Genomic DNA, 13,363 nt, shown 5'->3' with positions numbered 1-13,363 from the left:
CTGGGAGGATACCTTTTTACTGATTACATAGAAGAATCCTTCAGAGCCTAGTTAAGTTTTGCTCCTAGCTGTTGGCCAGGAAACTTTCCCCTGAAAAAGAAAAGAAGGCCTGTAACAGAAAGGACTGGTGCAAGGTGAGAAGGGTCAGAACACTGGGAGGGTCTCAGGTAGACATGCAGCAAAGAAGGCAAGCAGCCCTTATCACAGGTGGTTCAATGTCTGGCTGCTGGAGCCAGATGCCTGGGTTCAAACTACCTCTGACTCACTGTTTTCATGTCCTCCTGCTTAACTGACTGCAGGGAAAATTAGAGTTCCTCGAGACAGGCTCCTTACCTGACCCTAAACTATTTGATGATTTAATTGGCTGCACACCCCTTGGCAATGAGCCATTACTGTTGGTGTTACTATGTAAAGAGCTCTGCCCAGTGCTCTGCCCAGAGGCAGAGACAGAGACGGACTTGCTGGCGCAGATTGCCCCAGAGGCACACGTGACTCCAGCATTCCACCTGCCACTAGGAGAATAAAGCTTGCTATAAACCCTTTTACCCCTGACACCCTGTTGTTACTCCCTCTCAGCGAATCCTGACTGAACTTGCCTGGGGGCGATCCCCCTCAGGCAAGACACTGCCTTAACCTCCTCTATGTAAAATGAACACCATATAGTTCTGTTGAGATGATAGTTGTGTTAATATACATGAGGCACTTCAAAGTCGGCCTGGTGCACTCCAGTAATGTCACCAGTTAGTTACTGTCAAATACATCCCTTGCATTGTTTACTTTCCTGTACTTTTAGTAATGGATGATTAGGTACCTCAGCTCCACTTACCAAAAACAATGTTGTGATGAACACTTTCAAACTTTCACTCAGTATGCATTTATTGAGTGCCTAATATGTGCTGGGCAGTATTTCTGTTTGATCCTGTGCAAGAGTCTCCTGGAGGCATATACCCAGGAACAGGGTGCTCACCTAACTTCACTGAGTGTTGGACTGTTGGCAGCCGCGCTCAGAAAATAGCGCCCCATGCAGGGCAGCCGGAAGGCCCCGAACTTCCTAATGACAAATCATCCCACACCACTAAACTACATGCTAATTGCGCCTTGGCATAAGGACCAATGAGACCCACCAAATGGTTATGCTAATAAGGCATATGGAGCCGCACCAACCAGGTCAGAGCATGAGAACTATATAAGCAAGCCTCTCCTTCCCCTCTGGGTCCTGCCCAACTCATTTGTTTCACAAAGAGCTGAAGAATAAAGCTTTCTGCAGAAGAATCCTGCTGTTGTTGCATGCTGTTCTTGCCGGCGAGGACAGGGCACGCGACAAGTGGTGCCGAATCCCGGGAACCAGAACATCACCGGCACAGGGAGGACCCTTCAGACATCTGGAGAGGATTCAGAACTGCAGGTCAGAAGAAAGCCCGGAGGGGTAAGTTCCGAGAGGCCCCTGCTTTTTAGGATGATGGTTGATGGTTCTCTGTAAATAAGGAGGCACCAGGGGGAATGCACCGTCATTAGTCACGGCGCTGCAGACAGCTCTCAAAGAGCGAAACTTGAAGGTCTCCAGCAAAGTCTTAGGATCTTTTGTGAAGGAGATAGACCGTGTGGCCCCCTGGTTCATTTGTTCAGGGTCCCTCTCAATCCCGAGCTGGGACAAACTGGGGAAAGATCTTGATAGAGAGGAGGAGGAGGGTAGCCTGAGGGGAGGCACCAGGCCCCTCTGGAAACTGATTAGAGCTTGTCTGCAAGATGAGAGATGTGAAAAGGTAACAAAAGAAGGTCAGAGAGCATTGACAGATATCCAAGTGAGCATGTCAGAAACGGAACGGGAAACAGAGAGCGCGCGCGGCCGAAAAAAGGCCACAAAAACGAAGGTAAAGAAACCTCAGAGTGAGGGAGAAAGCCCGCCTAGGGCAAAAGCGAAAGAGCCCCGAGAAGCGAGTGACGATCGCCTCGGAGAAAATAGTAAATACCCCTGGAAAGAGTTGAGGGACCTCCAACTCTCCAATAGGGAATCTGAGGAGGAATTAACGTCCGCAGAGGAAGGGGAAGAAAATAAAACCGCAGAGTGTAGAAGTAAGGGAACCAGCAAAGTTGAAAAGCGGACCAAGGAAAAAATGAAAGCAGGGTGTCCCCCGACGCCCGTTGCCCCACCACCTTACGTGAGTGGCGCACTCTCCTTTTGCCACCCAGATACTCTTCAGGCAATTAGACAAATGTTTCCTGTATTTGAGGATAATAGCGTACGCTCTCACCAGCCCCTGAGCCATAAACAAGTTAAGGAGTTAGCAGAATCCGTTCGGGCTTATGGAGTCAGTGCTAACTATACCATAGCACAAGTTGAGAGATTAACAGAGACAGCCATGACACCCGCAGACTGGCAATATGTAACTAAGGCATGCCTTTCTAGTATGGGGCAATACATAGAATGGAAGGCATTGTGGCATGATATCAGCATGACCCAGGCACGCGCAAACGCGGCCGAAGGACAGCCTGCATGGTCATATGATATGCTGACGGGCCAAGGACAGTGGGTAGCCGACCAGACCGCCTTCCCCTTACAGGTATATGCACAAATAAACACGTGCGCCGCCAAGGCATGGAAAGCCCTCACCAACAAAGGAGAAGTATCAGGCAATTTGACAAAAATTATTCAGGGGCTGAGCGAGCCATTTTCTGACTTTGTCGCTCGTATGATGGAGGCCGCAGGCAGAATATTTGGAGATCAGGAACAAGCAATGCCCCTAGTGGAGCAATTAGTATTTGAACAATGTACCAAGGAATGCAGACAGGCGATAACACCCTGGAAACAAAAAGGGATACATGCCTGGTTGAAAGCCTGTAGAGAAATAGGAGGGCCACTCACCAATGCGGGCCTAGCCGCGGCCATATTACAGAGCCACAAACAAGCCAGGATCACTAACAGAAGTATCAAATGCTTTCAATGCGGGAAATTAGGACATATAAAGAGAGAGTGTAGGAGCCCAGCTTCAGAACAAACAACCCAAAAGACCCCTGAGTTGTGCCCTAAGTGTAAGAAAGGCAGGCATTGGGCTAATGAGTGCCGGTCTATTAAAGATATAGAAGGGAAACCCTTAGAACTGCCAAAAAACGCCCAGAGGGGCCCTTGTCACCAGGGCCCGCAAATATATGGGGCAACCAGCACGCAAGTGTCATTCGGGAACAACCAGGCCCCCCAAGGAGAGCCACTTCAGGTTCCGCGGGATTGGACATCCGTGCCACCACCAGAATAGTGTTGACTCCACAGATGGGAGTTCAGCCTATCCCTTCAGACTTTAAAGGCCCCCTACCACCAAATACCATTGGGTTACTCCTAGGGCGCTCTTCTGCTGCATTGAAAAGCCTGACAGTCCATCCCGGAGTTATAGATCAAGATTATGAAGGACAGGTAAAAATCATGTGTTCGGCTCCCAGAGGAATCTATCCTATATCCCCGGGAGACCGCATAGCCCAGCTCTTAGTTTTACCTAGTCTCCACGCCAATTATCCTGCTACCAACACGGAGAGGGGAGAAAGGGGCTTCGGCTCCTCTGACTGGGATTCAGCCTTCATAGTATTAGATTTAGCAGACAGACCAAAATTAACTCTTCAAATAGAGGGAAAGAGCTTTGAGGGAATCCTAGACACTGGAGCAGATAAAAGTATTATCTCTGCAACCTGGTGGCCCTCCAAGTGGCCTGTGACCCAATCCTCACATTCATTACAAGGTTTAGGATATGAGTCAAGCCCTTCAATTAGTGCCAAACCATTGAAATGGCGAGCCCCTGAAGGACAAGAGGGTACAGTCACCCCTTATGTACTCCCTCTACCGGTCAATTTATGGGGGAGGGATGTCATGAGAGACTTAGGCCTCAAACTCATTAATGAATACTCCACCCCCGACCAAGGCATGATGATGGACATGGGATACATCCCTGGCAAGGGGCTGGGGAAACACCAACAGGGACACATAGAGCCCATCCTGCCCAAAGTAAAGAATGACCGTCATGGCCTGGGTTTTTCATAGGGGCCATTGAAGATGCCATGCCCATACCTTGGCTCACAGAGGAGGCCGTATGGGTTCCTCAGTGGCCCCTATCCTCTGATAAATTAGAAGCAGCTCATTGCTTAGTGCAAGAGCAGCTCCAAGTGGGACACCTAGAACCCTCTGTGTCCCCATGGAACACACCCATATTTGTAATCAAGAAAAAGTCAGGATCATGGAGGTTGCTTCATGATCTGAGAGCAGTAAATGCTCAAATGAGAATGCTTAGACCCATACAACGGGGACTGCCACTCCTCTCTGCCTTACCCAAAGAATGAAAAGTGCTCATAATAGATATTAAAGATTGTTTCTTTTCTATACCTCTAAGCTCCAAGGACAGGGAAAGATTTGCTTTTACTTTGCCAGCTATTAACCATGAACAACCCGATGCCAGATTTCAGTGGAAGGTCCTCCCTCAAGGAATGGCAAATAGCCCCACCATATGTCAACTGTACGTTCAGCGAGCGCTAGACCCAATTCGTAAGACCTATCCCACGCTAAAGATCATCCATTACATGGATGACATCCTTCTTTGCTTCCCACAACCAGCGGAAATAGAAGAAGCATATATAGATCTCACTAGATCCCTAGAAAATTGGAGACTGAATATAGCAAGCGAGAAGGTCCAAAAATCTAGTGTTAGCAAATTCCTAGGAGCAACCATTTACACAGATGTAATTTGCCCCCAAAAGCTTGAGATAAGACATAATCAATTGCGAAATTTGAATGACTTCCAAAAACTCCTAGGGGATATTAATTGGTTGTGCCCATACTTAAAGATACCCACCACTGAATTGACTCCACTATTTAAAACCCTAGAAGGAGACCCACAACTAACGTCACCGCGCTCCCTCACACCTGAGGCATTACAAGCCATTCGCAAAGTAGAACAGGCTTTGATGACAGCACAATTAAATAGAGTGCAATCGAATGAACCCTTTGAGTTGTGTGTCCTTCCCACCCCAGAGCTGCCAACAGCAGTCTTATGGCAGCACGGCCCACTGATCTGGATTCATCCCCAAGCCTCTCAGGCTAGGACAATAGAGTACTATCCAGCAGCCGTGGCCAAACTTGCTTTGAGAGGAGTAAAAACCTCCATGACACATTTCGGAGAGGCTCCAGCTAAAATTATAACCCCTTACAGCGTAGAACAGATACAAGTATTATGTGCTATGAACGATGATTGGGCCATACTTGCTTACAGTTTCTCAGGAACCTTTGATAATCATTTCCCTAAACATCCCCTCATCAACTTCGCCAAAAATCATCTCCTAGTATTTCCTCGGGTCACTAGCCTAACCCCGCTGCCTCATGGAAAAACAGTTTACACGGACGGGTCTAAGACAGGCACAGGTGCCTATGTCCATGATGGCAAAGTTGTGACAAAAGGCTACACGCCTGACACTCCACAAATAGTGGAATGTCGCATAGTCTTAGAGGTCCTACAAATCTTTCCTGAACCTTTAAATATTGTGTCTGACTCCTGTTATGTAGTTAATGCAGTCAAATCGCTAGAAGTGGCCGGGCTAATCAAAGCGTCCAGCCCAGTAGCCACTTTGTTCAAACAGATACAATCAGCACTACTTCATAGGCAATCTCCTTTGTATATAACTCATATCAGAGCACATTCAGGCCTTCCCGGGCCTATGACCCAAGGCAACCACCTGGCAGACCTCGCAGCCAGAAATATAGCTTTTCCCCTGCTAGACCCTATCACCACAGCTTCAAAATTCCATACACAATTTCATGTCACTGCCGAAACACTGCGCAAGCGGTTTAGCATAACCAGGGCCGAAGCTAGGAACATTGTCCTTAGCTGCCAACATTGCTGCAGCTTCCTTCCCACACCTCATGTTGGGATCAACCCCAGAGGTATTAAGCCTTTACAAGTTTGGCAAATGGATGTGACGCATATTTCGTCTTTTGGGAAACTGAAATATGTACATGTATCCGTGGATACTTGTTCAGGAGTCATCTTTGCCTCCCCATTGTCAGGAGAGAAAGCTTCCCATGTCATCCAGCACTGCCTTGAAGCTTGGAGCGCATGGGGGTTACCACAGATTCTGAAAACAGACAATGGCCCAGCCTATACCTCTACAAAATTTGCTCAATTTTGTCATCACATGGGGATAAAACATATCACTGGCCTTCCCTACAACCCACAGGGTCAAGGGATTGTGGAACGCGCGAACCGCACGCTCAAATCCTATTTACTTAAACAAAAAGGGGGAATTGAAGATATACCCCCCACACCAAAAACTGCCATAGCCCTAGCACTTTTCACTATAAATTTTTTGAATCTGGATGCTCAAAGCCATACAGCAGCGGATCGCCATAATCAGTGGCCAAAAGACCCACAAGAACTAGTAAAATGGAAGGACGTGTTATCTAACCAATGGAAGGGCCCAGATCCAATCATAATCAGATCCAGGGGAGCTGTGTGTGTTTTCCCCCAGGGTGAAGAAAATCCCTTCTGGATCCCGGAGCGCCTAACGAGGAAAGTCCTAAACAAAGGAGATGACTTCGCTGTACCTCCTGACCCTGCTCCTGACACTGGAGACCCCGACTCAGGGAGTATTGAGATGGGGAATCCTGTCTGCCTTTCCTAAGCCTATGCCTGTCCATTTCAATGCAGCCATTTTTCCCCGCTTTTTCACCACCAACTCTAGTATGAACTTGCCCTACCTAGTTAAAGACACCCTAGTAGCTCCCCTGGGAGAAAACCGATCCTTCGTAACTAATGGGTCATTATGCTTCACCACTCAGAATCTAGCTGGCTGTATCTCCCTGAAACGGAGGAAATACGGATGGTTCAGTGACATAATTCTAGAGGCCAGTAGCCTCCCCGTTATGTCAGCTAAATTTGAAGGGCCTAATAAGGAAGGGAGCCCGTCCTATAAGAACATGACTATCCACCAGATGGTTCTCTGGATCAATGGCACATTTGTACACTCTCCCAGGAACAATTCCACCGACAGGCCTCGTCAACCCAAATATGCCTCCCATTGTGTGGGCGACTATGAGGGAGAGCTGTGGCCCTGGACTGACTGTCAGTCAACTGTAGTAACGTGGGCAACTGAGAGGCAGGAGTTTACCATCTCCCCAGATATGGAGGGACGGCCAGCCAATGAGGCTTGGTGGCCAGTAAAGGTGCTCGAAGGCGAGTTTCGTCAGCAGCTGAGCATGAACCCCTTCCATAAATGGATGCTGTGTGGAGTCAATGGCTCGTGTACCGACCTCTCCCCCTTTTCCGCCCTCCAGGGTGGGGGAATCGGTGTAAAAAATATCACCTTTTGGTGCGAGAATAACCACATGCGCGCACACTGGAACATGATCATGACCCATAACAACGAGAACTACACGTGTTCAGCAAAATCAGGTCCAGAGTCACCTAATTCCCTTTTTCCACCTTCTCCAGTATGCGTATACCCCCCATTTCTGTTTATCTTATCCAATAGTAGCTTTGACTCCTGCTCCAATGAAACCTGCTTTCTGTCTCAGTGTTGGGATGCGCGTAACTTTACCAATGCTTTAGTAGTCCGCATCCCCCGTTGGGTCCCTGTTCCCGTAGACGCCCCTAACACCATGACTCTGTTTCGAGAAAGGCGCGATTTCGGTGTTACAGCTGCCATAGTGCTCCTGATCTCCGCGACCGCGGTCGCAGCCACCGCTGCTGGTATAGCTTTAGACACCTCCATCAAATCGACTACAGAGCTCAATAACCTTGCAGCCTCAGTAGCTTCTGCCCTGGACCAACAGTCCACACTTGATGGCAAACTGAAAGGAGGAATAATGATCCTCAATCAACGCATAGATCTCGTGGAGGAACAAATAGAGGTGCTCTGGCAAATGGCCCAATTGGGATGTGAGCGGAAATATCGTGCCCTCTGCATCACTAGCATTCAATATAAAAATTTTACATGGGCAGCTAATCTGTCACGAGACCTGTCCCAGTATCTTTCAGGAAACTGGTCCCAAGACTTCGATGGGACACTAGAAGAGCTGCGGCGAGAAATTATCCACATCAACTCCACCCGTCTAGATATCTCCGTAGCGGAAGGACTCTCTTCCTGGTTCCTCAGAGCTCTCTCCCACGTCAAGGAGTGGGCGGGCATGGCTGGGATGGGCGTGTTCCTACTTGGAGGTCTCATGCTCTTACTCTGGTTGTTATGCAGACTCCGCAACCAACATAAGCAGGACAAGGTGATCCTTGCTCAAGCCCTAATGGCGATAGACGTTGGCGCCTCTCCCCAAGTGTGGCTCAACATGCTTAAGAAGGAAGCTCGGCTTTAGCTTGAGGTAGCTCTTGCACCCTGAGCCCATGTGGCACTGCACCAGGCCCGAGTACCTCAATGCTTAATCACAGCTTTCTTTAAGAAGCTCATGGTGCAAGAGGGTTGAGAAAAAGGGTCCAAACCCTTTGTACCAAGCGGTCCCAACGCCAGCCAGAGGATGCGAGGCAAAGCACTGCAAGAGGTCTTGGACCCCTCTGAGAGGCATGCCTGACTGCATAGGGGTAGATGCCCAGAACCCCTCTCCAAAAAGGGGGCATCAAGAAGTATGATGGAGGTCAGGCCTCTGTCTCTGCCTCTGCTGGCAAGTTCCGCCTTGAGCTTCTGTTAGACAAAAAAGGGGGAGATGTTGGCAGCCGCGCTCAGAAAATAGCGCCCCATGCAGGGCAGCCGGAAGGCCCCGAACTTCCTAATGACAAATCATCCCACACCACTAAACTACATGCTAATTGCGCCTTGGCATAAGGACCAATGAGACCCACCAAATGGTTATGCTAATAAGGCATATGGAGCCGCACCAACCAGGTCAGAGCATGAGAACTATATAAGCAAGCCTCTCCTTCCCCTCTGGGTCCTGCCCAACTCATTTGTTTCACAAAGAGCTGAAGAATAAAGCTTTCTGCAGAAGAATCCTGCTGTTGTTGCATGCTGTTCTTGCCGGCGAGGACAGGGCACGCGACATTGGACCTACTCACAAGGTTCCTTGTGCACGGGTGGCATGTGAGGGCTGTTGTTTCCTCACACCTTTGTCAACACTCACTGTCATCAGACTTTTCAATTTTTACCAATCTGATTGGTGAAAAGTGATTTTTTAATTTCCATTTCTGTGGAGACTGAGAGTGAATATGTCAACATACCCTTGTTAGCTATTCCAGTGCCCCCTTCTGAGAATTGTCAATACATATATATATATTTGGCCTATTTTTCTTTTAGATTTCCTGGTGTTTCACTGCTCTTGTTGTTGTTGATTTGAAGCTGTTTCTTACATATTTTACATATGTGGCACTTGCTAGTGTTGGATATTGAAAATACCTTCTCCTAATTTATCTCCTAATTTAACTACTTTTGTTTAGATTTTCCTTATTGAACAGAAATCCTGTGGTGCGCTGAAGGTTCCAAACTCTATTTAACTCCTGATCAGATTGACTTAATCCTCCATATCGGTGGCTTGTCACAAAAAGAAGCATTAACGACTTCTGGACATAAATGTTATTTATCTCAGTTTCAACTGTGCTTTTATACACAATGACCAGCAATCAAAGAAATGTAAGATATACAAATATCAAGGGAAAGAAATGCTGGCAGGCATAAAGCAATCAAAGAATTTGATGCAGAGAAGACCCAGATGTTCAAACTATCAGACAGGAACTTTAAATAACTGTGTGATTAATGTGAGTCTAGTGCAGAAGGAAGACAAGAAACACGAGGGCCTTTCCACAGACATGGAAACCATAATAAGAGTCACAATTCATACATTCTATTTTTATTCTTCTGGTTATTTCCTTTAATTATTAAAACTTCTTACATTTTTTTCACCCTTTACTGTTTGATTTCTCTCTTGATTTTGCTATTTGTTTTGATGGTTTGTCCAGTTTGTCAACCTCTGTTTCACTTCTTCGGCATCCCCAGGGCTGAGACTGAGGGATGAAACAAAGCTGAATGTCCTGTCAGGAACAGGAAGCTTCCCCCACGCCTCAGCTGTGCTCTTCAAGCAGTGAACACTGAGGCAGGGCAGGGACCTGGGACAAGCATCATAGTTAACTTTTCCTGGCCATGATGAAAAATGCTGAGACATAAACAGCCTCAGTAAGAACAGGATGATTCCATCTTAGAGCTGATTCCATTTTAAAAACCAGGAAGTTAGGAAGTAAGATTCCTAACATATTCTTTAGCAAACAGACAATAACTCAATTCACTCTGGGGGCAGGGCAGGTGGTCTTGATTGCTATGTTCCCAGAGGGGAGCTGCTATCCTGGAGAGGAATGGACCAATTTCTTGTGTTGATTTAATTTTGCAGAATTACCTGGAGAGCTGCTAATAGAAGGGATGTAATGTCCTTCACCAGAGATGAGCATTTTGAGACCACTTTACAAGTCTATATACCCTGGCCCTTTGAAAAACCCTTAAAAGAGGGAACTCCCAACCTTTTAGAGTGTCTGCTCTCTGAGGATACCTGGACTTTTTCTCTCTTTAAGTGCCTACCTTTAAATAAAGCTTTCTCACTGCTTAGCTTACAATGTTTTGCCTTTTTGCTATTTCATTCTATTTCCAAGTCTCCATTTTACCCCCCTGATAAGTCGGGAGGGCTGCTGAGAGCTCAGATTTGGGCCTGGAAGTTCTCATTGCCTAGGTGACCTAGGAACTGCAGGTGCAGGAGCCTGCCTGAAAACCTCCTTTCTTTGGGAAGTTCTCAGCTCACTCTATCTTGTGTTCTGCAGCTCCCCAAATCCCAGGGTGGTAGGGGCTAGTTCCCACAGAGTGCAGATAAAAGCAGACACAGCACCAAGTGACCCTGGCTTTAAGAAATGGGAAGGGAATCTGCCCTATACCAAGAAAAGCTTCAGCAAACTTTCTCTCTTTCCCTCTGCACCTCTGCATTTTCCTGCTCTCAGCTGCCTGCAAGACCTCTGCTATTTATTTCTACTCTCACTCTGATGAATTCCTTCCTTACCTACACTCTTCTGACTTGCTTAAGAATTCTTTGAGGTTCAGAGTCAAGAACCCTCTCTCCTCCATTGAGGTTTCACCTGGTGCACAGGGAGAGACCTCAGAGATGGAGCTGCCTGGCAGCAATGCTTTGAGGAAAATGGTCTTTAGTGAGAATACCAAGAAATCACCACAGGGCTTAGGTAAATGGAAGAGTTATATGGTTTTATGAACAAGGTTAATTTGCTTTTTGTTCAAGTAGAATATCTCATTTTCTGGTAGTGCTACAAAATGAAATATTGCCTACATTTACAATATTATTATTAATAGGCAGATTAGAAAAATGAAACAAAATAAAAGCTCATTGTCCAATGATTGTTATTTGTCCTACAATTACGTATTTATTTTTTTCTCAGTAATCAGTGTTGGACATTATTTATTATGTCAACAGCTACATACCCTGAAATACTCAGGTTTAGCTCAGCTCAGATATTTCAATACTTACTCAGCTTTGGTTCTACTACAATTTTGACATATCTCATATTTCTCTTCAATCATTAGCTCATGGTTTTGATATCAGCTCTTTTTATAGTCTAGTTTAAGATAGGAATTATTTGAGGTTAACGAAAGGTTGCCAAAGGAAATGGAGGGTTTTGCACATTGGCCAGTTCTGCTCTATCATGTTCATCACTGGAAACCAAGAAAACTGGACCTGTGGAGCTATGACCCTGAGACACCTTCCTCCAGGCTATTTATCCATCAGGCACTGAAGGCATGGTATCTTCAGCCTCTGAATTTTTTAAGCATTTTCAGAAATGTGTGAGACCTGAAAAAGATTGTCTCTCAAATATCAAATGAAAATTTTGTGTTGGATATGCTATGGGGTAGGGTAGTGGGACTCCAAGGGAAAAGTGCTCCGAATTTATGCAAGTCCTAAATCTTGAACCTTGGGAATGATCTCCCATCTACTTAGTTCTTAGTCTGTAGCTTGTTAACTGAGAACACTGGCTGATAGAGTATGATGGAGAATAACAGAATTACAGTGTTTGGTGCTGACAGCTATAGTGGAGACCATCTATGTAGATTTTCAAACTATGCCTCAAATGCAAAAGGCTAGTTGAAGCAGTGGGGCTTTGGTCCACCCTGCCTGTTTCTACCCCCAACTCCTTCAACTCCCTATTTTTACTGCTATGGGAATAGCTCCACTTGGGTCTGTTTAATGTATTGGGATTCCCTGTAAAGTTTTGCTTAGAAAATGAGTTTAATGCTTAGTGTGAGGAAACTGCTTATCTATCTGACTTTACCATTTCATTTTTGAGTTCCCTGAGGCTCAGACAATTTAAATGAGCTACCCAAGGTTATCCAACTAGCTAATAAAGTCAGGTTTCCTGAATCTCAGTTATGAACTATTTCTTTAGGCTAAGACTGAGACCCTAGATATAAGATAGGATCTTATTTGTTCCAAATTCTGTTCCAAAATCTGTCCCCGACCTTGTGCTGAGGAGATGTACTGCTGTCTTGGAAGCCAGGTGGGTTTTGCTAAAGAAGTAGTGATATGGTTCCATCACCTTTTCCCATGTCCTGTCTTTGAGGCCAAGGTCACATTCTGGGACTTGCAGGAGATCTTTTGGAAGGGTTCAGAGCATTTGTGATACTAATCAAGTGTGGGTAAAATTGCAATATTTCCAGAATCACTCACCTGGCTTTAGTTCATCTACATACAACAGGTGTTTCCAGGGGGTGTAGAGAGTAGCCATCTCCATATGAATAGGTAATTACAAGGGCGAGCAAGTGCTTATCTGTACTGGAGAGGCTGGGCGGGGGCTTCTTCTTCTGCAGCTGGGTGGAGAGAGACATGGGGGAGCAGAAGTGAATGACTGCTTGTAATAAATAAACTTTATTTCTCCCTTTGACCGATTTCCGTTCCAAAGGTATTTGCCCAGGAATTTTCCCCCTGGAGTTATACCAAGGTAACAAAAATAATTTTATCTCATTTTTAGTATGTGGGTTATCCTCCAATTTCCACCCCTTAAAAGAAAGTTCCTGTTTCCCATTGAAGAAAATAAAAACAAAGATTTACAGCTAACAAAAAATCTAATAGCAAAGTACAACAAACCTAGAAAGTATATAAAGGAGTAAAAGAGTGCTTCTATGATGGTGAAGAATCACTATTGTTTAAGTAAAGTTTTGTTAGTAGTCCAGAAAGGCTATAATCAGTACAGTAGCTTCTAGCCACATGTGGCTACTGAGCACTTTAAATGTGGCTGATTCAAACTGAAATGTGCTGGAGGTATAAAATATATACCAGAATCAAGACTTAATATGAAAAGAATTTAAAAGACTGTGAAATCTCTAAATATTTACTTATTTTATTGATTCATGT

The 13,363-nt window shown here is 45.8% G+C and overlaps 1 protein-coding gene and 1 long non-coding RNA gene across 2 annotated transcripts in view; one reads left to right on the top strand and one right to left on the bottom strand.

Moving 5' to 3' along the window:
- The first annotated feature begins 985 nt into the window (after positions 1 to 985).
- On the top strand, positions 986 to 8,964 carry LOC140848940 (uncharacterized). The gene is made up of 2 exons (XM_073234388.1): positions 986 to 1,426; positions 6,499 to 8,964. Exon 2 carries the CDS (start codon positions 6,560 to 6,562, stop codon positions 8,333 to 8,335), a length of 1,776 nt encoding a protein of 591 aa, XP_073090489.1. The 5' UTR covers positions 986 to 1,426; positions 6,499 to 6,559; the 3' UTR covers positions 8,336 to 8,964.
- An 843-nt stretch (positions 8,965 to 9,807) lies between these two features.
- Positions 9,808 to 13,363, bottom strand: part of LOC140848939 (uncharacterized) — a 39,036-nt gene continuing 35,480 nt past the window's right edge. The window contains exons 2-3 of the long non-coding RNA XR_012130270.1: positions 12,680 to 12,819; positions 9,808 to 10,073 (exon numbers count right to left, since the gene is read on the bottom strand). This is a non-coding gene — a long non-coding RNA (uncharacterized lncRNA). The remainder of the gene's footprint in view (positions 10,074 to 12,679; positions 12,820 to 13,363) is intronic.

This window comes from Manis javanica, chromosome 4, assembly GCF_040802235.1.
Source record: "Manis javanica isolate MJ-LG chromosome 4, MJ_LKY, whole genome shotgun sequence".
NCBI lineage: Eukaryota > Metazoa > Chordata > Mammalia > Pholidota > Manidae > Manis > Manis javanica.
The sequence above is the reverse complement of the archived record's forward strand: the minus strand, read 5'-3'. Positions and strand labels throughout refer to the sequence as shown.

What these genes read in the sequence shown, in the direction of transcription:
- LOC140848940 (XM_073234388.1), top strand. Translation starts at nt 6,560, where the DNA reads ATGACTTCGCTGTACCTCCTGACCCTGCTCCTGACACTGGAGACCCCG.